The sequence below is a fragment of the Staurois parvus genome, unplaced genomic scaffold, assembly GCF_062004578.1.
Source record: "Staurois parvus isolate SC_StPar_1 unplaced genomic scaffold, SC_StPar_1.0 ptg000019l, whole genome shotgun sequence".
Lineage (NCBI taxonomy): Eukaryota > Metazoa > Chordata > Amphibia > Anura > Ranidae > Staurois > Staurois parvus.
Window position 1 is genome coordinate 14,751,749 of NW_028317815.1, and position 25,357 is coordinate 14,777,105.

Below are 25,357 nucleotides of genomic sequence, written 5' to 3' on the forward strand. Positions count from 1 at the left end.
CTTTTTCTCTTGATTTGCCAATGCTCCTGTCCAGCCAAGGAAGGAACTCTTTCTTTATGGATCGCCACTGCAGCTCTAACAATGGGGAAATCCCTCCCTTTCACTGGAAGGTGTCTCAAGAGACACAAATCTGTCAGGATGGAGGGGGTGGGTGGAGTGTTCCAATCCCCAATAGTCCAAGGAACATGTGTTTTGAGGGAAGCCTAGCTTCCTATTAGCATCTTGGACACCCAATCAAGGTCCAGTCAGACAATGCCACATTGCCTACATCAACAATAAAGGGGGCAACAGGAGCCTGACTGCCTTGAAAGAAGCAAACCAGATCATTTCTTGGACAGAAAGTTACTCTCCAATTATCTCTGAAGTTCATAGTCGAGGATTGGACAACTAGAAAGCCAATTTTATTTGCTGCCATCACCTGGATCAAATGTAAGGAGCCCTTCATTCAGATGTCTTCAGTCTGATATGTCAAATTTAGGGATTCAAGATGTGGACATCCTAGCCTCCAGATTCAATACCACACTGCCTTTGTTCCCAGGACCAGGGATCCATTAGCTCTAGCCTCAGATGGCTTTATAATTCCCTGGTCTCAGTTTAGGCTAATCTCAGTTTAGGCTAATTTATGCCTTCCCTTCAGTACAATTTTACCTCATCTGCTCAAGAAAATAGAGGAAGAGTGGAAAACTGATTCTAACTGTATCGAACTGGCCCAGAAAAACCTGGTACGAACACATAAAAAATAAATGGTTCAGAGACATACTCAGACTTCTAACATATGGCCCCTAGCTTTTCCCAACTGGCCAGATATGCTGTCTCAAGGCTGTTGAATCCTAATTGTTAAAGGATAGAAGAGACCCCGATTCCTACCTTGCTAAAAAAAAAGAAAAAAAAAGAAAAGCCTCTTCTTGGAAGATATATTATCGCACCTGTAAATCATCTTCTTTTGTTTTTTTTTTTGTGAACACGGGCACTTAAATCACAGAGATTATTCTGCGCCTTGCATTCTGGTCTTCCTATAATTGGGTCTTGACCAGAACATGGCCTAACTCGAACTTGGCATTAAGTACTCCGATAGGTAAGGTCCCAGCCTTGTCCATTCTCCTTCAATGGCCTCTAGCTTCACTTTCTTCAAGGTGTATCTAATATTGGGATCCCCTTGCAGCCCCCTGTGCTTCTTTGGAATCTCAGCTATTTTTGTCGCTATCATATTTGTCAGATGTGTTTTCTAAGCTGACAATCCTTTTCTGTAAAAAGCCTTTCATCACCCTTCACTAGGCTGTCTTATGCCCAGTGCTATTCTTCTGAAAGTGTTCTCAGCATTCCATCTCAATGAGGACATCCCGTACCTATGCCCTGCTGCTAAGCAGGAAATATAGCAAAGTAATTTGCTGACTGTGATATAGCACGGTTGTCCAGTATTGGGAGGGCGTCTATTGACGTCCACCCCAAACTGTGGCCGCCCGCTGCAGCGCATACCTGGTGCTCTCTGTGATTGCTTTGTCCTTTGGACACAGCTGAACACAGTAAGTCTGAAGGGGACATTTACGCTAATAATCAGGACACTGATTATCAGTGCTGGGATTATCAGTGCAGCCCCAACAGTGCCCATTAGTGCTACCTAGTAATGCCAGTCAGTGCTGCCAATCAGTGGCCATCAGTGCTGCCAGTTAGTTTATTACAGCATTATATTATCTGTGCAGCTGTGCCTTTCTTTAAAGCGGTATTAAACTCAAACGCAAAAATTTATTATATTGCAGCTTAAAATTCTTAGATATAATGGCTGCATTAATTTCCTTTTTTAGACTTGTTTTCTTCTATTTTCATCTGATAAATCAGCCAGTGAGTTTGTTTTTCAGAAGCACAAGCTCTGCAGAAGAATATATCAATTTACGTGGATGAGACAGACCAGTTAACACTAGCAGGGGTGATTAAATGATTAGTGTATGATCTAACGAGCAGGGCCTTGATCCCTCCTGTATTAATTTGTATTGTAATTGTACTGCGGAGGTCAGTCTAACACTAACTGATGCTGGGGGGAACTAACTGCCACTGACATCACCAGTGCCATTATTACAATGATCAGTGCTAATAATATGCACTGTCACTGTACTAATGACACTGTCCAGGAAGGGGTTAACATCTAGGGCGATCAAGGGGTTAAATATTTGCCTAACGTGTTTGTGTGTGTGTGTACTGTGTGCTGCTTTTACTGTGGATCTAGTTGGGGAATGAAAAATCAACTACGTTGCCTATCACTGAACACAGCTTTGTGCTGTTTACACTGACAGAGCTGTGTTCTATGAAAGAGCTGATCGCTAGTTGCCGGTGGCTAATCACCGGCCAGCAGCTTGTGATTGGCTTGTGCTGTGACAAACCCTACCTAGAAATGTGAATCACGTTTATATAAGATTCTGCGCAAGGTGGCCGCCCTGTAGCAGTAAAGCTAATTGGGCTGGTCTTCAAGTGGTTAACCTAAAAGGAGAAAACTGTTGCTGTAATGGATTATAAAATGTGAACTGGAGTTTTACTTGAATTTGTTATTGTATTCATATATGCTAATACATTAAACCCCCCCCCCCCCCCGAAACTGACAATTCTGTTGTGCCCCCTGTGCTCAATAAACCAAAATGGTGTCTCACTAATACAGGATGTGTTACTGGCTAGATCACCATTTGAAAACAGAGGAAAAAGCCAAAAAAGAGAAAACAGGTGCAGCCACCACATCTGATGATTAACCACTTACCTACTGGGCACTTATAACCCCTTGCTTACCAGGCCAATTGTCAGCTTTCAGCGCTTTCGCATTTTGAATGACAATTGCGCGGTCATGCAAGTTTGTACCCATATGATTTTTTTATCATTTTTTTCTCATAAATAGAGCTTTCTTTTGGTGGTATTTAGTCACAGCTGGGTGTTTTTTACTTTTTGCACTATAAACAAAAAAGTGCAAACAATTAAAAAAAGTTTTTTTTTTTTGTTTCTATTATAAAATTTTGCAAACAGGTAATTTTTCTCCTTCACTGATGTGCGTTGATGAGGCAGCACTGATGGACACTGATAGGCAGTACTGAAGAGCTCTGATAGGCGGCACTAATGAGGTGGCATGGATAGGCGGCACTGATAGGCAGCACTGATGATGGGTACTGATAGTCAGCACTGATAGGTGGCACTGACTGGCAGCACTGCTGGGCATTGACTGGCACAACTGCTGGGCGCTGCTGGGCTGCACTGATGGGCTTTGGTGGGTGGCACTGGTGGGCACAGGTGGGTGGCACTGCTGGACACATGTAGGTGGCACTAGTGGGTGGCACTGGTGGGCTCTGCTGGGCACAGGTGGGTGGCACTGGTGGGCAGCACTGCTGAGCACCGATCATCAGGGCACAAATCATCAGTGCCCTGATGATCAGTGCCGATCCCTACTCTGACAACTACCGGTTCTCAGCAGTACTTTCCGCACGCTCTGACAGTGTGAGGAAAGTGCAGCCAAGAACTGACAATTGCATTACCCTGTGATCAGTGTGTCATTGGACATAGCTGATCACGTGGTAAAAGGCTGCTGTGATTGGCCTTTTACCACATCGCGTGATCAGCTGTGTCCGTAGGACACAGCTATCACGGAGATCTCCGGGTGCGCGCCCCCGGGAGCACGCGGGAGAGTGCGTTCTGGGAGGACGTCATATGACGTTCACCCAGAACTGGCCGGCCGCAGTGCAGCCGTAATTCGGCTATCTGCTGTTTACAACTAGTTAATAAGCTGAAATATATATAAATATATTACATTTTCGGTTTGAGTATAATACCAGTTTAAATTTGTACAGAGGTTGCTTTATTTTAATACATTCATTTTTTTTTTTAATTTATTGTAAAGTGAAATAATTGCTATTGCATCTGTTTAAATCCTGCTACCTCACTAGCATTTGATTTGACTAAGGAATAAATTATAAAAAAATTTTAAGCAAGTTTTTTTATTTATGGATCATTTGCAATTTTGAGTGGTAAAGGTGTAAATAATTTAGTCAAATCTTTGTTGGACTGGGCATAAACTGCCCCATCATGGCAAAGTTTGCCCGTTGCGCCCCTCTAGGAATTGTCTTCAATTAATTATTTTATGACAAATGTTATAAAATCATTGGTTTCAGTTTTGCTTACAGTTGGAATAATTGCAAGAATTGTAATAAATCATTTAATGTATTTTAAACCTAGGCTTTAAAGTCTTTGACCTACTTAGACTTGCGTAATAATGGCTTCAAATCCTTCCCTACCTGTGTTCCGGAGATGAGCAGTATTGCATTCCTTGACATATCAAGAAATGAAATTGGTCCTTCTATTGAACTGAACACAAGTGCTATTTGTCTAACCTTGAAGCATCTTAACCTTTCATACAACCAGCTGAAAAGTTTTCCTGATTGTTTAAGAAATGTTACTCAAAGGCTTGAAGAGTTAGTTCTTGAAGGGTAAGATGTTTCTCAGATGATTTCAAATGCTTATTTTTTGTATTAGAAAACTGTACTGTTTTACAGATTAACTTTCAAACTCAAATTTAGGTAATATTATCTGTCTACGTCATAACTATTGTGATTTTACATTGGTGCCCTGAAAATGTGTGCCAACAGTAACTTATCGACATTGTGGAAAGTAAGAGGCTTCTGCTGAAGAACTGAAAACAGAAATACAGTTGCAAGAAAAAGTATGTGAACCCCTTGGGATTACGTGGAGTTTTGCATGAATTGGGCATAAAATGTGCTCTGAACGTCATCTAAGTCACAACAATAGAAGAACACAGTCTGCTAAACATAATACTACACAAACATTAGATGTTGCCATGGTTTAATTGCACATAACATGTAAACATTCACAGTGCAGGGAGGAAAAAGTATGTGAGGTCCTAGCTTAATGACTTCTCCCAGAACTAATTGGAGCCAGGAGTGAGCCAACCTTGACTCCAATCAGTGTGATGATATTGGATGTGTTGCTGACAGCTGTCCTGACCTTAAAAAACACACACCTGTTTTGGGTTTACTGGTTTCAAGAAGCACTGTCTGATGTGAACCATGCCTCGCAGAAAAGAGCTCTCAGAAGACCTACGATCAAGAATTGTTGACTTGCATGAAGCAGGAAAGGGTTACAAAAGTATCTCCAAAAGCCTTGATGTTCATGTGTCCACGGTAAGACAGACTGTCTACAAATGGAGAAAGTTTAGCACTGTTGCTACTCACCCTAGGCGTGGTCATCCTGTAAAACTGACTGCAAGAGCACAGCGCAGAATGCTGCATGAGGTAAAGAAGAATCCCAGAGTGTCAGCTAAAGACCTACAGAAATCTCTGGCACATGCTAACATTTTTGTTGACACATCTGCAATAAGGAAAACATTAAACAAGAATGGAGTACATGGGTGGACACCACGGAGGAAGCCATTGCTGTCCAAAAAGAATATTGCAGCACGTTTGAAGTTTGCAAAAGAGCACCTGGATGTTCCACAGCACTACTGGCAAAATATACTGTGGACAGATGAAGCCAAGATTGAGTTGTTTGGGAAGAACACACAACACTATGTGTGGAGAAAAAAAGGCACAGCACACCAACATAAAAACCTCATCCCCACTGTAAAACATGGCGGAGGGAGCATCATGGTTTGAGGCTGCTTTGCTGCCTCAGGGCCTGGACGGATTGTTGTCATTGATGGGAAAATGAATTCCAGAGTTTATCAAGACATTTTGCAGGAAAACGTACGACCATCTGTCCGCCAACTGAAGCTCAGCAGAGGATGGGTGATGCAACAGGACAATGACCCAAAGCATACAAGTAATTCAACAAAACAATGGCTGCAACAGCACAGAATACGCCTTGCGGAGGGGCCCAGTCAGAGTCCTGCCCTCAACCTGATTGAAATGCTGTGGCATGACCTTAAGAGAGCGATTCACACCAGACATCCCAAGAATATTGCTACACTGAAACAGTTTTGTGAAGAGGAGTGGTCCAAAATTACTCCAGATCGTTGTGCAGGTCTGATCTGCAACTACAGGAAACGTTTGGTTGACGTTATTGCTGCCAAAGGAGGGTCAACCAGTTATTAAGTCCAAAGGTTCACATACTTTTTCCTCCCTGCACTGTGAATGTTTACATGTTATGTGCAATTAAACCATGGCAACATCTAATGTTTGTGTAGTATTATGTTCAGCAGACTGTGTTCTTCTATTGTTGTGACTTAGATGACGTTCAGAGCACATTTTATGCCCAATTCATGCAAAACTCCATGTAATCCCAAGGGGTTCACATACTTTTTCTTGCAACTGTACATTTTGCAAACGGTATTGTAACTCATTCTGGCTTTTGCTGTTCTTCTCCCTGATTGCCAGAAATGGCAATTGCTGATTTGAATGTTACTGTTTGTTATTTTTAGTTGTAGTTCTGTTAACACTCACAGGAATTTAGGGCCTTAGCCCTCATATCACTTTAACATGTATGGGTTAACTTTTTCTAAGTTCTAGTGATGGGCTTGATGCTTTTTTAAATATATTTTCTTCAGTGCTGTATACAGTATATGAATGTTTGCTATACTTTTTTTTTTTTTCTTTTCTTTTAAAACAGAAACAGCATTTCTGAAATCTGTATGCCACTCTGCATGCCTGAGCTACGAACTCTAAATTTGAATAAAAACATGATATCTTCACTTTCCTCTGATTTCCTCCGTGACTGTGCAAAGCTAGAGGTCTTTTGTGCTACAACAAACCAGCTCGGTAACAATTAACATTTTCTATTAGGTCATGTTATTTTTATTTACACAGTAAATGACAGTTGCAAAGGAGGTAATGTTTGTATGCCGACAATATATAGTGCTTCAGTTTCAGTTTGGGATGCTTTAGTTACTGTATATATCCTCTATCTTGATGCATTTTTGAGGGTTGCATACAAATACAGCCAGTGCATTACATTGCAGCAAGAATATATTGTACTGTATTTCACAGTGTTACATAGTGGCAAGTTTATATATTATACAACTATATGCAGTAGTGATCTTTTTCAGGATTCAGCTTAATTGAGGGCCAATGGTATTGTGCAATAAATTGAGATTTTACAACTTGATTGATTTATGTTACTGTTCTAATACCTTTTTAACTGATTTTCATCATTTCTTGAATTAGCATATTGGATCTGTATTATTGCAACTGAGAATTTAGTGTTCCTATCTATGCAGTTGGTTTATTCAAAGAAGATTAAATTGTTTTTGGATTAGTTTTGTGAGTAATATACACTCATCCCTCAGTGTATGTTTCTGTTGAATAGCTTTTTTACCAGAACACCTAACTTAGAGATTGTGTGCAAATTTTGTCTTTAATTTTGCCCTGGTTAAGATTGGGGGCCAGCAAAACCATATTAGCTGTGTTTGTGTGGGACCACCATGATGATGAATCTGTAAAAAAAAAAATGTTTCTGTCTAAGGTGCTGTCCACTGGAGTCTTGTAAACAGTGGATCATGCATCTTGGAGGATGCAAACTGCTAGAAATCATTGCTAATATTTCTTTTTCTTTAAAGCTCAACTCCAGGCAAAGTTTAATACACAGTTGACATCATATATGAGAACCATCTTTCCTGCCAAAGACTTGGTATTTCTGTCCAACCATCCCTGCAATTTACACAGCCCTAACATGCAGCACATCCAGCCTGGTGACCTGACTTTTTTTTCTGTTGCTGTTGCATTTAAGAAATAGAGCCAGGCCACCTTCCTGTACCCAGCCTGGGCCTTGACTATAAGACTGCAGCAACAGATAGTTTTGGCCATCTCTCTACTTTCTCCTGTTGTAATCACGTTCCTTCTTAGCACATATGAAGCAGTACGCATGATTGGCCTGAAGTATTGCCTCTCCCTCTTCCAGTATTAATGCAGCTGTAGAAGTGGACACTGGCAAACACAGCTGTTAATCTGTCAGTATAACCCTTCGCACTTCCATCATACTGGAATGGATGTCTTTCCTATTTCAGTTGGCTTTTTCTTCTTATTTATCAAGATCTTTTCCCTCTAATATGATTCCTTTTTAGCTGCAGAGCCAGGAGAACTTATTTTGCAGGTTTTTTATTGGTTGATTCTTGGCGCTGCCTTAAAGGTAGTACTTGGACCTCACCACAATGAAGATGTGGGGCTGGCATTGAATGTGTGACCTTCGGTTCTGTTCCCTGCTGAATGCGCTCTTGAGACAATTGATGTACTATATCAGCTGCTGAGCGCTTACAGGTTTATGTCCGTGATGCACCTTCTTGCTTAATCCTTTCCCTGAAGACACCATTGGGACTCATTAGAGGGGTGAAGACTGGAATGTAAATTTTTACTGGGTCCTGTAATTGCACCCTCTGGTACCTGATTGGCGTGCTTGTTGCTGCAGACTCTGCAGAGTACTGTTATGATGAGTACTTTTTCCCCTTTGGGGTTCACACTACGGAGATTCTGCTATGACACTATGTGTCACACGCCCTGAGACACCAGCTCTGCAACTCTTACCCTGACTCTGGCTGCCTCCCCTGCAGAGTTAAAGTGATTGTAAACCCTCACTTTGTAAAGCAACCCATTCAGTTTAAAATGGAAATGAAAGACAAACCATTTGTGTATAGATATAAAAAACATTTTAATTACCTTTTTTCCCTTTTTAAAATTGACCACATGTTCTCTGTTCTCCGCTGCATAAGAGCTGGGAAAGTAGAAGCAGCAGCACAGCCAGTGAAAGGCTGTGTGCAGGGGGGTGGTGTCAAGACCAGTCTGATCATTGGAAGAGAGCAGGCTGAGATCCTAACATAGCTAGAGAACTGACCACACTGTGTTCTCCTGCCTAGTGTAATCGGTTTTTAATAGGAAAGCAGAGGGACTAACAGGAACGCCAGGTATTTCACACAAAGGAAGCAATACAAAGAGAACAGGAGACTTCATACAAGTTCATGGTGCAACAGGCATACGTCAGCAATATGAAATATTGGGTTTACATATTCTTTAACATTTAGGGGAATATGTGCTGCAACACACTTGTGTCATAAGCACTCTGGGAGAAGGCCTTCAACACTTTTAGAAATGTCATCTGTGCCTTGTAGGTTTTCTCGTACACATACGAACTCAGTCCACTTACTGCTAGTGGTGTGCATGCATGTTCACAACCTTTCATGGTGAGGTGAATCACATCTGCCTCCTTGCAAGGATCACAGTTAATTGTCCTATCTGCTGCCTTCAAGTGACCCAGTCACAGATGATCATATAAAATATCTTCTGCCTTAGAAGCTGTTTTGTGAGCACCCCTACTGGGATTTCACATTTTTCTCTACTTTGCAGTATGACAGATCATAAGCACTCAAGAAGCAGCTCTGCGGTCCTTTCCAGCACACAATTCGCTCATCAAATTGGGGCAGCTCTAAATAACCTGACATCTACAACCTGGACCGTTCTCCCTTGTCTACACACAAAATACCTGTCATATTTATGGACTCAGAACATAGGGGTCATAAGCATAACTCAATGCCTTTTCCTCCTGAGTCTTTCTGATATACCTCCAGCTGTTTTTGCACACACAGCAGAAGATAATGAGGAGGATTAGTCTGAAGAAATAAGTTCTAGAATTAAAGGTACCATTTTGGTTCTTACTGATGCAGTACATACATGTCTGGATATGGAGCAACCTCCATCTGAAGTCTCCAAGGTTACCAGTCTTGGCTGCCTTGAAAGTTCCAAGGCTTGTAAAATGTTCCCAGTACTACTGCAACTTTTGCGTGTTGACTGCTCTTTCCCTGACAAGCTATTTTCAACTCCCAAGAGTTTTGCTGAGTAATAACCTATTGAGGAGGCATTTTTTGGGCTGTCCCCATTGTGAATCTTTCCATTTCTTGCTTGAACCACGCTGTCTGTTCCCTATGAAGGCATACCAGTGTTGAAAGCTAATTTCAATCTCTGAGTGAAATTTAAATCATTTGTTTGGACTAAGCTGGTCCAAATGAACATTTACCTTCACTAATAATTGTGCCCGCTGTGTAAATTGTATGTAACATATATGCAAGCTACATACATTATACAACGCTGTGTTCCGGAAGCTGGACCAGGACTTAACCACTTGCCTACCAGGCACTTATACCCCCTTCCTTACCAGGCCAATTTTCAGCTTTCAGCGCTGCCGCACTTTGATTGACAATTGCGCGGTCATGCAACATTGTACCCATATGAAATTTTGATCATTTTTTTCTCACAAATAGAGCTTTCTTTTGGTGGTATTTAATCGCCACTGGGCGCTTTACTTTTTGCGCTATAAATTTAAAAAAGTGCAAAAAATTTGAAAGAAAAAAAAAAGTTTGTTTCTTTTATAAAATTTTTCAAACAGGTATTTTTTCTCCTTCACTGATTTGCGTTGATGAGGCGGCACTGATGGGCACTGAAAAGCGGCACTGATGGGCACTGATAGGCAGCACTAAAGGGCACTGATAGGCAGTACTAATGAGGTGGCACGGATAGGCGGCACTGATAGACAGCACTAATTAGGGGTCACGGATAGGCGGCACTGATATGCAGCACTGATAGGCGGCACTGATAGGTGACACTGATGATGGGTACTGATAGACGGCACTGACTGGCATCACTTCTGGGCACTGACTGGCACAACCCCTGGGCACTGGTGGGTGGCACTGACTGGCAGCACTGCTGGGCTGCACTGGTGGGTGGCACTGGTGGGCAGCACTGGTGGGTGGGCACAGGTGGGTGGCACTGGTGGGCACAGGTGGGTGGCACTGGTGGGCACAGGTGGGTGGCACTGCTGGGCACATGTAGGTGGCACTTCTGGGCACAGGTAGGTGGCACTGCAGAGTGGCACAGGTGGGTGCACTGCTGGGCACAGGTGGGGGCACTGCTGGGCACAGGTGGGGACACTGCTGGGAACGGGTGGGCGGGGCTAGTGGGCACACTGCTGGGCGGAACTTGCGGGTGTCACTGCTGGGCACCGATCATCAGGGTACTGATCATCAGTGCCCTGATGATCGGTGCCGATCCCCGCTCTGACAACTGCCGGTTCTCGGCAGTACTTTCCTCACGATCTGACAGCGTGAGGAAAGTGCAGCCGAGAACCGGCACTTGCATTTCCCTGTGATCAGCGTGTCATTGGACACCGCTGATCACGTGGTAAAAGGCCGGTGGGATCGGCCTTTCACCACATCACGTGATCAGCTGTGTCCGTAGGACACAGCGATCACGGAGATCGCCGGGTGCGCGCCCCCTGGGGCGCGCAGGAGAGCGCGTTCTGGGAGGACGTCATATGACGTCTACTCAGAACTAGCCGGCCGCGGTGAAGCCGTCATTCGGCTATGCGCGGTCGGCAAGAGGTTAACGTCCCACTCCCTGAGCAAAATCGAGACGGATGAGCACTGCTCAGCCATTTTAGGGAGCAATGTGTTCCATGAATAAATACAAAGCTTTCTCTGCATGGCTGAGGTGAGATGCAGGCAGATCTCAAGATCTCTGACTTTCAGTGGAAGCTTTGTATTCATATAAAGCCCCCTGGGAATGGCTGAGCAGCACTCAGCTTTGTTATGGAAGCAAAACAGGAGGTTCTCATACTGCTGCAGGAACACAGCGCTGTATACTGTATGTAGCTAAGGCTACTTAGTTTATACAACACACACAATGGGCACATCTACAGTGGATATAAAAAGTCTACACATCCCTGTTAAAATGTCAGGTTTCTGTGATGTAAAAAAATTAGACAACGATCAATTTTCAAAACTTTTTTCACCTTTTTAATGTGACCTATAAACTGTACAACTCAGTTGAAAAACAAACTGAAATCTTTTTTGGGGAGAGGGGGGAGTTAACTGGGGGTGTAGCTGTGTTCAAAATGAAGCTATCACATTCAAAATGATGTTAAATCGCAGTCAGTACACACCTGCCATCATTTAAAGTGCCTCTGAGTAAGCCCAAATAAAGTTCAGCTGTTCTGGTAGGTCTTTCCTGACATTTTCTTAGCTGCATGCTACAGCAAAAGCCATGGTCAGAGGGATCTCATTGTTAAAAGGTATCAGTCAGGAGAAGGGTACAAAAGAATTTCCAAGGCATTAGATACAGTATACTATGGAACACATTGAAGACAGTCATCATCAAGTGGAGAAAATATGGCGCAACAGTGACTTTACCAAGAACTGGATGTCCCTCCAAAATGGTTGAAAAGACGAGAAGAAAACATTAAAGGAGCTGCAGGAATATCTTGTAAATACTGGCTGTGTGGTACATGTGACACAATTCTCCCGTATTCTTCACGTCTGGGCTTTAGGGTAGAGTGGCAAGACAGAAGACTTTTCTTACCATGAAAAACATCCAAGTCCAGCTAAATTTTGCAAAAACACATCTGAAGTCTCCCAAAAGCATGTGGGAAAATGTGTTATGGTCTGATGAAACCAAGGTTGAACTTTTTTGGCCATAATTCCAGAAGATATGTTTGGCACAAAAACAACACTACACATCAGAACAACACCATAACCACATTGAAGCATGGTAGTGACAGCATCATGCTTTGGGGCTGTTTTTCTTCAGCTTGAACTGGGGCCTTAGTCAAGGTAAAGGGAATTATGAACAGTTCCAAATACCAGTCAATATTGGCATAAAACCTTCAGACTCCTGGTAGAAAGCTGATCATGAAGAGGACTTCATCTCAGCATGACAACGACCCAAGTATACATCCAAATCCAACAAAGGAATGGCTTCACCAGAAGAAGATTTAAGTTTTGGAAAAGCCCAGCCAGAGCCCAGACCTGAATCTAATGAAAAATCTGTGGGGTTATCTGAAGAGGGCTGTGCACAGGAGATGCCCTTGCAATCTGACAGATTTGGAGTGTTTTTGCAAGGAAGAGTTATTATTGCCAAGTCAAGATGTGCCATGCTGATAGACTCCTACCCAAAAAGACTGAGCGCTGTAATAAAATCAAAAGGTGCTTCAGCAAAGTATTCGTTTAAGGGTGTGCACACTTATGCAACCATATTATTTTTATTTTTTTTACTTCCCTACACCTAAAAGATTTCAGTTTGTTGTTCAACGAGTTGTACAGTTTATGGGTTACATTAAAGGTGGAAAAAGTTCTGAAATTATTTATCTTTGTCTCATTTTTTTTACATCACAGAAACCTGACATTTTAACGGGTGTAGACTTTTTATATCCACTGTATTAGTGAAGGAAATTGTTCAATTGGACCAGCTTTTTTAACCTTCACTAAAACATGATCAGCTTTAAAGAAAATGTAAACCCATCATTTCATAGTCCTGATATGTGCCTGCCGTCCCGCGTACTTGTATAAAAGTATCATGTTCTCTTTCTATTGATTCCTTTGTGTGAAATCCCTCATGTTCCTGCCAGTGCCTCTGCTGTCTTATTAAAAACTTACCACAATGAGCATGAGACCACAGCGTGGCCAGTTTTCTAGCTGTGCTGAGAACTCTGTGTGCTCTCCTCCAATGATCAGACTACTTCTGACACTTAAAAGGGGCAAAAGTGTATTTATAGTTTTCTTTTATATGTATACATAAATGTTTGTCTTTCATTGCCATTTTAAACTGAATGGGTTGTTTTACAAGGTGAGGATTTACATATAGTTTAAGGACCCACAGACAAGAGACTAGAAGCCCAGCCAAACAAAGAATATGACTAATGTTCCTGAGTCATAGAACTCATGCATGTAGCACTATGTTACTATAGTAATGGGCTTGTAGATATCATACATCTCATATCCCGAAAGTGTCTCCTGTCTGTACACATGTGGAAGAGTCTTTATTCTGCAGAACAACTGTGGAAAATCTCTCATTATGTATGCCTTTTAAAGAAGATTGATTCTTTGATGCCTGGCTATAAAAGGAAAGAATACTTTTTTACCCCAGAAATGCTCTGTTCCATCGCAAACTGTGGACTCCAAAATCTTCAAAACCTACAAGCAAGTCATCCTCACAATGAGAGAGACGCACGACTACTGGAAGTGAGGGGGAGGGATGTTTGGTAGCCTTTTGCAGCCATCTGGCCCGAAAACATCTTGGATGCTTGGACATGGTGCCAAGAGGCTACAAACTGGAGATTCCATGTCCTGTCTCTGCCCAATTAATGTTGTTAAACCTGCCAATATCTTTGCAAGGATCAACAGACCTCCATGCTGCTCTTACAATTGTTTCAGAATCAGAACATCTTCAAGGTGTAAAACTGTGATCTAACTTCCTGTTTGAGGGTGGCTACATTTGTTTTTCATGGTCACACTTTATGTACTTAGCCACCCTCTTTTGTGTGTTCCTGAGATGGACTGTGGGATTTGTAGTGTTGCTAGAGCAGTGCACATGACCTTTTTAAACAAAAAACATAAGGGAGGAAAGCTTTCACCAAGCTTCTTGCTGAAGTTCTTGGTGCCCATTGCAGCCTTGTGCAGGTCTACAATCTTGTCCCTGACATCCTTTGACAGCTCTTTGGTCTTGCCTATGGTGGTGGCCAAGAAAGATTCTGTGGACAGGTATCTTTTATACACATTACAAATTGTCGTTAGAAGCACCTTCTTATATTGACAGGACTAATCTGTGTACCACATGAGCACATAGCCAGTCTGTGGGAGCCAGAATTATTGTTGGTTGGTAGGGGATCAAATACTTATTTTACTCACTGACCTGCAATTCCATTTATAACATTTTTATCATGTGTTTTTCTGGATTTTTGTTTGATATTCTGTCTCTATAATTTAAAATACACCTATAATAAAAAATTATAGACCCTTCATTTCTTTGTAAGTGGGCAAACTTGCAAAATCTGCAGAGGATCAAATATGTTCCCCAATGTACATGTTTGTAAAAGTAATAACTTTGACTTTCTGCTTGCTGTAGATTACAGACCTCCCTTTTGATCACAGGTTTTTCTTTTTTTACACTTCATCTTTTGTGTATGGATTTTAAAAATTAAAATGAGTCTAACTAGTACATTTAGATTACCTTAGATATGTGTTCTGTCTCATTTGTTGGCTATTCTCCAGCATTTTTTTTGATTCCCAAGCTAATATGTGTAAGGCAATATTTTCTCTGTGTGCCTGCAATAGGGAGAATACAAAGGGGTGAAATTCTAAATGGTGTTGCTTTTATTTGGACAGGTGACAGCAACTTCCGTATAGATTCCAGTGTAGACCAGTGTTTATGTATTAGACTATGCAAGTTAGTTCACCGACTTAACATTTTATACTGTAATTTTTTCCATGCATTGATTTTGGTGTGCTATTAACACTTATTTTTAACTTCTTTTGCATAACCTATGTTTGTTTTTATTTCAGCTGATCTGCCCTGTATGCCTTCGAAATTAACTACATTAAGATTATCTCATAATAAATTTACAATTGTACCCAAAGAGATCCTTCAGCTTTCACAGTAAGTTTGCAGTTTTGAAACTCATCAGGTCAATTGCAATTGCATTTTAGTAAATATTAGACCTTCAAATTGAGTAATACATGAATTTATGTTGGAAGATGTGCCTTATTTTTTCATTATTAAAGTGCATCACTAAGCAAAAACGTTTTATCTTAATTGTACAGTACAGGATACCAGACTTGTATTCTCAGACCATGGGTTATATGAAAGCTATCGTCAGGTTATTGGATTCTAACAAAAACTTGCTAGAAGTGCCCCAAATGCACACTCGTATAACCCAATTATTTAGGTGATCGCTTCTCCTTTTGAAGAAGTTTTTTAGCCAATCATTTTTCTTCTAACACTTATTAAGATCTGACTGCTTATGTTTGCCCTGGGCTATCTAGCAGTTTCTGGATGGGTACCTGTTGGTGTTATACCTTGGGGACTGTATCTGCATCCCACTGTGTGGGACCGGCCTGTAATGTTTGCTTCAGGTGCTGGATCCTGTGTTAGAAGAAAAATGATTGGCTAAAAAACCCCTAACACAGGATCCAGCACCTGAAGCAAACATTACAGGCCGGTCCCACACAGTGGGATGCAGATGAGCGGAGCGGCCGGCCCGGTATTCTGACACGGCGGCAGTGGAAATACCGGACCGGCCGCTCCGCTCTACAGCGGGACCTTATAGAGATGACTGCTGACCTTTGGGGAGGGGGAGGAGCGGGTACCTGAATTTGACAGATACCCGCTCCCACTTCCGTGGAGTTGTTCTTTCATCTTACCCGTTGCTCTATCCAGCGGCGCGGTCTTCCCGGCTTCTGTAGTGTGGGCGTGACAGCCGGGTGCCAAGTGCGCATGCGCAGGAAGCGGTGCTTTTTGTGAATGGTAAGGCGGCACCTGGGACACATGACAGATCCCAGAAGCCGCCGGACCACTGTGTCCACTGTGTCCGCAGTCTCTGGTCATCTCCTGTACTGTGTCCGCAGTCTCTGGTCATCTCCTGTACTGTGTCCGCAGTCTCTGGTCATCTCCTGTACTGTGTCCGCAGTCTCTGGTCATCTCCTGTACTGTGTCCGCAGTCTCTGGTCATCTCCTGTACTGTGTCCGCAGTCTCTGGTCATCTCCTGTACTGTGTCCGCAGTCTCTGGTCATCTCCTGTACTGTGTCCGCAGTCTCTGGTCATCTCCTGTACTGTGTCCGCAGTCTCTGGTCATCTCCTGTACTGTGTCCGCAGTCTCTGGTCATCTCCTGTGCTGTGTCCGCAGTCTCTGGTCATCCCCTGTACTGTGTCCGCAGTCTCTGGTCATCTCCTGTACTGTCTGCAGTCTCTGGTCATCTCCTGTACTGTGTCCGCGGTCTCTGGTCATCTCCTGTACTGTGTCCGCAGTCTCTGGTCATCTCCTGTACTGTCCGCAGTCTCTGGTCATCCCCTGTACTATGTCCGCAGTCTCTGGTCATCTCCTGTACTGTCCGCAGTCTCTGGTCATCCCCTGAACTGTGTCCGCGGTCTCTGGTCATCTCCTGTACTGTGTCCGCAGTCTCTGGTCATCTCCTGTACTGTGTCCGCAGTCTCTGGTCATCTCCTGTACTGTGTCTGCAGTCCATTAGTTCAGAATTTTTTTCCCCTGTTTTCTGCCTCTAAAACCTAGGTGCGTCTTATGGTCAGGTGCGTCTTATGGAGCGAAAAATACGGTAATATCAATTGGATATCATAAACCCTCAAGAAATTTTAAGTTTAAGAACTAGACCCACCTACTATGAGTGCGAAGCGATGACCACAAGGAATTTGCGTGAGAAAGTGTTGATGACCTGATAAAAATCAGGATTGAGATGTGAAAGACAGCCCAATATGGGGCAATATACCTAAAGAAGAAAACACGTGTGCAAACCATTATAGTAATAATAAAACAAATAAAAACAGAAAAACTAATAATAATATTAAAAAATGTAAAAAACAAAACAAAAAACACCCTTATTACCCATGTGTGGCACAGAGACCAAAAACACCCTTACTACATGCATGATCCATGATTAGATTTGCAATACCATCTCTGATGACACCACCGCAATATGTTTTGTAGCTTTATATTTATTTTTAAAGATTGTAAAAATAAAATTTCATACTGTTTTTATAAAAAATCTCTTTTGAATTGTTGAAATTTATCATACAAGTAAATTGTGCTATTAAAGTCCCACCAAAAAAGAGGACATTTCCCCCCTCTTGTTTCTGTTCAAGGCTTAGTCTCAGGATGATGTCATAGTCCTCACTTCTGCACTTCCATCTTCGGTATCCACAGAAAATGCAGACAGCACATTTGTTGTACTTCCTGCTATATACTGCTACATAAACACAGCCACAAGAACAGTCAATGCTATTGCAGGTCCTGCATTTGGGACATGCAAAGCCCTATTCCCTCCACATCCCATTCTGTGAGTGCCCCATCACCATCTGTTTTTCTTAATTTAATTCCTCAACAGGATCCCACCAGTGATCCCCTTATTTTAGCAATGGCAGATCAAAAATGCAAAAGAGCTGAGACAAAAGAGTTGACTAACATGCGTTCTGCAGATGGGCTATGGGAAACTCTGAATACTGCTCATTGTGATAGCGATTCCCTTGTTTCAAAGCAATGTCCTAATTTTACTCCTCTTTTCTCTTCTGACTCTCTCTTTGGTGTGCTCCATGAAGCTTATCTGACAAAAGATTTGTCTGCCAGTTTCTGACTTTTTGAAAATCCTTGGCACTCATAGAACTTTAAGTTTCCAAGGCTAAAAACTTTACACCTGTCTCTTCATTGACTTTGTTCATTAATCAGTGATGGAGCATTCAAGCCTATTAGAGAATGAAATGAGGAAAACCGATGGTGAGACAGATATTGAAATGGAAGCTGTGGAGCATTTTTCAACCTCTTCATTTTATGAGGCACAGACTAACTTATCTACAAATGCGCTGCACTGTTTACACAATGGCAGATGTGGGGCAAACTGTTCTTTGCCCAGCAGCACCTGGTTCTCAACAACCAAAACAATCCACTATAGACACAGAGGCTGGCAAAATCACTTAATATGAATGTGCACTCGCAATGATTGGCCTGATCTTAAGTTTTTGTCAGAAATTTATCCTATGGAAAAGGAATTTAAGAAGAAATGGATTATTCAGGTACTAGATCCTGATATTTTAGTCCTTAATAAACCCCTTACTGTTCCTATTGAGGATATGCTCTTTTAAAGATCTTTGTTTCTAGACAGTTTAAAGCCCTCTTAAGAGCTCGTCACACCGTACTTGCATGAAAGCTGATAGGAAAACTGCACAAATTTATTTTGCAGAGACAGCAGTTTACCTCGGTTTCATATCAATTCCCCTCAGTTTTCGTGCACGTGGACATCAGTTTTCATGCACGTCTGTTATGCACAGACTGACATCACATCCTGCGTCATCATTCTGTCCCCACCATCATTGTCTGCCATTCTGTCTGCACCATCACTGTCTGCCATTCTGTCCGTACCATCACTGTTTGCCATTCATAATTCAAACTGATATGGAGATATCCCTCTGAGACTTTATAAGGCAAAAAAAGTGTGTACAAAAGTATAAAACAATAAATGTCTATTACAAAATGTTTTTTTTGATTAAAAGAATCAATATTTTCAATGGGATCAAACTGCAGTACAAAAAATGATTATTCGAAGGTGTATGACCGTATACAGAATACATATAACCTGACAGTCTGTAATGCATCAACTGACAAGTGGGCTTTCGGCCCATATGAACTTGGCCAATGATAGTATCCAGACAAATCAAATGCGTTTTCGTAACTCGTTTCCTTCTTCAGGGAATAAATATGTCAGGTCTAAAACATAACAAAACATCAAATATATACTGATAACATAATAGTGTCAAATTAAGAATGTGCAAGAGTAGCTGGTTGCTCATACACTTACAGATTACACTGCATCAGATAATAATTACAAGATGATCATAAAGAATTAGGTGAGAATGCTTCTCGAATGACACGTCTGGAAAAAGGAAAGTAGGTACGCCCCACTGTACTGTCCAACAGCAAGGACCACACTACAGCAGCCATTGAGGGGATCTATGGGGTATAATAAAAACTACATAGAGTAAAAAAGATTGAACGATTACTGATCTCCTCAAAAGAACTATATCATATATGGTCCAAAGGCAAAATTAATATGGAGACGCTTTTTATCAAGAAAAACCTTTTGTAATAAACATTTATTGTTTTATACTTTTGTACACACTTTTTTTGCCTTACAAAGTCCCAGGAGGATATCTCCATATCTGTTTGATTTTTGTCTTGGTATTGGGATATTGGAAATAATAGTGGAAATGGTGGGACATTTTACCCAATCTCTTAGTGTTACTGTCTGCCATTCTGTCCCCACCCTCACTGCCTGCCTTTCAGTCCCCACCCTCACTTTCTGCCATCCATGTCCCCACCATCTTTGTCCGCCATCCATGTCCCCGCCATCTCTCCGCCGTCCATGTCCCCGCCATCTCTGTCCGCCATCCATGTCCGCCATCCATGTCCCCGCCATCTCTGTCCGCCATCCATGTCCCCGCCATCCATGTCCCCGCCATCCATGTCCCCGCCATCCATGTCCCCGCCATCCATGTCCCCGCCATCCATGTCCCCGCCATCTCTGTCTGCCATCCATGTCCCCGCCATCTCTGTCCGCCATCCATGTCCCCGCCATCTCTGTCCGCCATCCATGTCCCCGCCATCTCTGTCCGCCATCCATGTCCCCGCCATCTCTGTCCGCCATCCATGTCCCCGCCATCTCTGTCCGCCATCCATGTCCCCGCCATCTCTGTCCGCCATCCATGTCCCCGCCATCTCTGTCCGCCATCCATGTCCCCGCCATCTCTGTCCGCCATCCATGTCCCCGCCATCTCTGTCCGCCATCCATGTCCCCGCCATCTCTGTCCGCCATCCATGTCCCCGCCATCTCTGTCCGCCATCCATGTCCCCGCCATCTCTGTCCGCCATCCATGTCCCCGCCATCTGTGTCCGCCATCCATGTCCCCGCCATCCCTGTCCCCGCCATCTCTGTCCGCCATCTCTGTTTGCCATCCATGTCCCCGCCATCTCTGTCCGCCATCTCTGTTTGCCATCCATGTCCCCGCCATCTCTGTCCGCCATCCATGTCCCCGCCATCTCTGTCCGCCATCCATGTCCCCGCCATCTCTGTCCGCCATCCATGTCCCCGCCATCTCTGTCCGCCATCTCTGTCCGCCATCCATGTCCCCGCCATCTCTGTCCGCCATCCATGTCCCCAACATCTCTGTCTGCCATTCATGATCCCACCTGATCACATGCTGCCACTCTATTCTGCCCTTCACATACCCCCAGTGGGTTAGCCTCATCTGTACCCAGAATCTGTGTCCCCCTCTCAGCATACCGCCGTTCTGTTCCCCGCTACAGCTCTTCCAGAAACTTACCTGAGTAGCAGCATCCCAGCCAAAATCCACAAGGGGAGAAGGCTAGCTTTAAGCTTGGCATTCCCCCACTTCCTGTCACATGCGAGCCATCCAGAGCAGTGCTGTCTTTTTTTGCCTATGATCCAGTGTGGAGCTGTGAGGGAAACTGCAGACATGCTGCATAATCCCGCACAGGTCTGCACTGGACATCACACACCTGTTTTGGGGTGAATGAGACACGTAGGAAACCATTGTTTCCTGTGCGTCTTGCAGAGACTTGCAATTTTCTGTTGCAGAAAACTGCAGGTCTTTGCAGATGTTGTGAACAAGCCCTAAAGGTCTCCTTTGCCTTTGCAGGTCCAGCGCTAAAGCCACAATCGCTGCCAAGTCTATTTGCCATACTTTTTTTTTTTACTGGAAAAGACAAATGAATAGAGACCATGAAACCTGTCTTTGATAGCCTCAATCTCTAAGAACAATTGCAGCTGATGCCCTCAGCTTTATGTTGACACTCTAAAGAATGTAGTCCACCAAGTCTATAGAATGTCTTATTTTTTTTGCACATTCACAGGATTTTGTGGTTAAAAACTTGGTCTGCTGAAACTACTTGTAAGAGGCGCCTTTATATACATACCTTTTAACGGTGAACGCCTGTTTGTGGAATTTCATAAACACATCAAGGAAGACATTGGGGGGGAAAAGTGCTCTTAGCCCACAACAAAAAGTCTTCTACTCTTACAGCTACTACCTGTCCTCAGCTATAGGGGTATTTTGTGCTCTCCGAAGCATCCACCTAAAAACCAAGGCTTAGTACTTCCTTTTGTCACAAGTCTTGGACCCCTAAGTCCTCCAGGACTACCCTGAAGCTATCCTCACAATGAAGGGATTTCCACCATTCCTTGAAGTTGGGTAATGACTTTTAGTGTTTCCCCAGTCTGGATTTAAAATGTTGACTAGCTCCAGTATGTCATTTCAAAGGAGTACAAAATGGAATTTCTATCTCTTCTCATGCCTCGTTTTCTACCCTCCAATCTGCCAGTAGCAGTTTTAAAACAAGTACACTTACTTGCCACTTTGTGCCACCTTCATACACAAGGAGTGGTACCAGTTCCTTCAGGGGAATGGTTCCTAAGTTCTTATTCAAACCTAGTCATGGCCCTTAAACTAAATAGGCATATCTGCCCCATTTTGGAGTAAACATTTCTAAACAGATTTAATTGTATACCAAAATTCCATATGGAATCAGCAAGATCTGTAATATCTTCTCTCAGAAATTTCTGGCATAAGTAGGAATACAAGATGCCCATCTATACATCCACATCTTCCCCTCACATCAACTCTTTCTATGTTTTGTTGTGAGAGACCAACACTTCTAAATTGTAACAGTAGCATTCCAGTCCTCCTTGGCCTCCTGAGCTTTCCTTCAACCTTTCAGCTGATTAACCAACTTTACAAAATCTGCTCTCCAGCCCTCACACTGTCTGGAGTACCTGGATCTCATCTTGAACACAGTCCAAATCAGAATTTTCCTTCCTTCCAGAGAAAATTGCCTCTTTAAGCTCCCACACTGGGGCCCTCACAGCCAAAAGACAGCCCTCATTTGCTTGTGCATGCGGGTTCTAGGCCTAAGACCTAATCGTAGTCCTTCTTCATGGCAGTTCACTTTGTCCAGTTTGATTCCAGTTCACTTGAATTCAACATTCTCACATTTTGGAACAAACAGATCTAGTCTCTGTGTCATCCTATGGTTCTATCCAGTCAGACGAATCTCTCCCTATGGTATGGTAGAGCTCAAACTCTCCCCTGGAGTTGGGAAAGTCATTCCTTCACATAAAAATAAAATCCTGTAATGCCGCTCTGCCCCCAAACCTCCAGAGTAAACTACTATTGTTGTAAACTCCAATCAACAAAAAATAAATCTCCTGCACACTATAAAATCTTTACATCACTTCAATCAATAAACCATCAACTTATAAGCTAAGAGAAAAAAATCTCCCATTGCATAAACCATCAACTTTGTGCCAAGAGAAAAAAATCTCCCATTACGTAAACTTAATATGTATAATATCACCATGTGTGTTTAGTGATTAAAAAAAAAAAAGTCCAACTAAATAGTCCTGTGCTCCACACCACTCAAAAAAATGTGATTTCCTGCATGTCCTTCCATACCATGTGCTCACATTTTTTTTTACCTATAATTGTGTTAGGTCAACCTGTGCCTTCCCCTTTAAAAAGGGGCTTATTTGCTCCGGGTCTTTCTGCCTCCACATGCATTTTTTACTGTAGTGCACCAGATATGTGCACGGTATATTTGGAGTGCTATTTTAATATTCAAATATAATTGGGATAACCTTTTAAGCTGAGAAACACTATGATGGTTTTAATTATCTCTTTGAGCACATATTGAGGAGTGCAAAAAAGTATATTTATAGATAGAGGAAAATTCATAGCATTGTCTGGAGAAAAGAACAAGTTGCAGAAGTGGAGGTACAGGATGCCACCAGGAGATTGCAGAGGGAGAAAGCTTTAAAGGAATTAAGCCCTTTAAAGGGGAAGGCACACATTTACTTATCACAATTATAGGTCAAAAAAGATGGTGACTACATGCTGTGGAAGGACATGCGGTAAAAATGCTGTGGTTGTCTAAGACTGTGTCACTTTGGTGTTTTTGCAAATTTGATTTTAAATGGGCGATTGGGATTATTTGGGAGGACTACATAGTATATTATTTAATGGTATTAACAGGTTGTATATAACTTGGTGGTTTTAATTATAGCTGCTTAGGTTGAGAGGCATACTTTTAGTTCTATAGTGGAGTTTCTTACATTTTACATAAGCCTGAATCAGGTTTCACTCCACCTTGCCTATCAATCAGGACATGTAATTTCCCTGTGATTAAGAGCATTCTTAAAAAGGAGGCATGCGGTAGTTCGTCGTAGGGCACCATTGGCTGTGATGCACAATTTATCATGGCAGGTCTGGAACTTTCAAAAAATCCCAGATGTCTTTTCCCAAGCACAGGGTGGTCTGTCTGTTGTGCATTCTGTGTGTGATTAGATCTGTTAACTGAACCTTCATAATCTTTCAGAGCTGAGAGGATTCTAATACATTACATTTTATATTTAAGATTTTCAGGGGCATTGGTATGTTTTATCTTTCATATGACAAATGCTAAATAATATATTTTTTATTTTTTATCTTTTATTGAAGCTTGCGAATAGTAGATTTAAGTAACAATAATGTAGAAAATCTACCAAACCCATTAGAGTGGGCTTCATTGAATTTACGGGAAGTCATCTTGAACTACAATGAGATTTCCATCTTGAATCTGGACTGTAAAGATCCAAGCAGATGGTCAAGGATGGAGAAATTGCAGCTGTCTCACAATAAACTCAAAGAGGTAAAATTTGTTGCAAAATGGTGATGTTGTGTTTAATTTTTTAAGCCTTCTTTGATTATTGCATTCTCTTCCAGATCCCGTCTGAAATTGGATTTCTTATAAACATCACATGCTTTGACGTTAGCCACAATCCAGACTTGAGATCATTTCCAGATGAAATGGGAAAGCTCACTAAAGCTTGGGATCTTCCTCTGGAAGGTTTAAATCTGGACTTTGACTTGAAACGTATAGGCTACAAGGCCAAAGACCTAATTAGGTAATTTTTTTCCTGTAATAATGCAACAAATATACAGTATATATTTTTAAATGCCAAATTTGATGCTGTAAAGGCTACATTACAGTTTAGGTTTCATGGGTGTATTAAAATACCTTTATTTACACTGTATCTTTCTGCCAGAAGCTGGCAGAAAAATCCAGTGTAAAAATTTTTTTTTTTGGCACATAACTACAGTACATATTTATATGACGTATGTTGTATTTATATGTAGGCAGATGACATTTAGAAGCTTGTGAGAATAAATTCATTCTGTTGTCCAGACTATTAATGTATTCTATCCACTGAAATTAATTTACATGTATATACACACATTTAGGCATAAATTATGCAAGGAAGCTCCTCTCTGAATACAGTTTTTGGAGCATTTTTTAAATGTCCCTGAACGCTGCTCTAAAATACAAATCCAAGCATAAAAAAAGTATGAAAAAGTGCCTAATAAGTGTTTTGTTTTCTGCCCCTGTGTATGGTCTTATTCATGTAAATTGAATTTAGCCTACTGCTCAAGTATTACTCATGTTTGTGATAATCCAGAGCAAATGATCTGTAGCAGTGCTTGTCATATGAGGTCTTGGAGATCTGTAAAAGGTCCTGTTTCATAAATTAACTTAATGTTTTAATACTTTGGGGTTTATTTCCTCTCTTCCTCTTAGCAGAAAAAGCATAAAATGTGAGTGGTTACCTTATCCTTTGAAGGACTAAAGGAAAAAAGGCTGACAATACAATTCAAACACAAGCTATTTACTGATTTAATACCCAACTGCAGGATATTAACCACTCATTCTCACCCCTGCTTCCCACCCCTTCCTCAAGTAGCTGTTGGTATGAAGAAAAAAACCTATCCAAATGCCAATTTTACTTACCTGAAGCCA

At 42.1% G+C, this 25,357-nt stretch overlaps 1 protein-coding gene across 6 annotated transcripts in view; it reads left to right on the forward strand.

The window, feature by feature from the left end:
• Positions 1 to 25,357, forward strand: part of LRRK2 (leucine rich repeat kinase 2) — a 362,321-nt gene that overhangs the window by 164,450 nt on the left and 172,514 nt on the right. For all 6 annotated transcript variants that reach the window (XM_089685047.1, XM_089685063.1, XM_089685038.1 and 3 more), the window contains 5 exons: positions 4,204 to 4,454; positions 6,589 to 6,737; positions 15,293 to 15,386; positions 24,022 to 24,211; positions 24,286 to 24,467. In XM_089685047.1, coding sequence (XP_089541173.1) covers positions 4,204 to 4,454; positions 6,589 to 6,737; positions 15,293 to 15,386; positions 24,022 to 24,211; positions 24,286 to 24,467 — 866 coding nt within the window. The remainder of the gene's footprint in view (positions 1 to 4,203; positions 4,455 to 6,588; positions 6,738 to 15,292; positions 15,387 to 24,021; positions 24,212 to 24,285; positions 24,468 to 25,357) is intronic.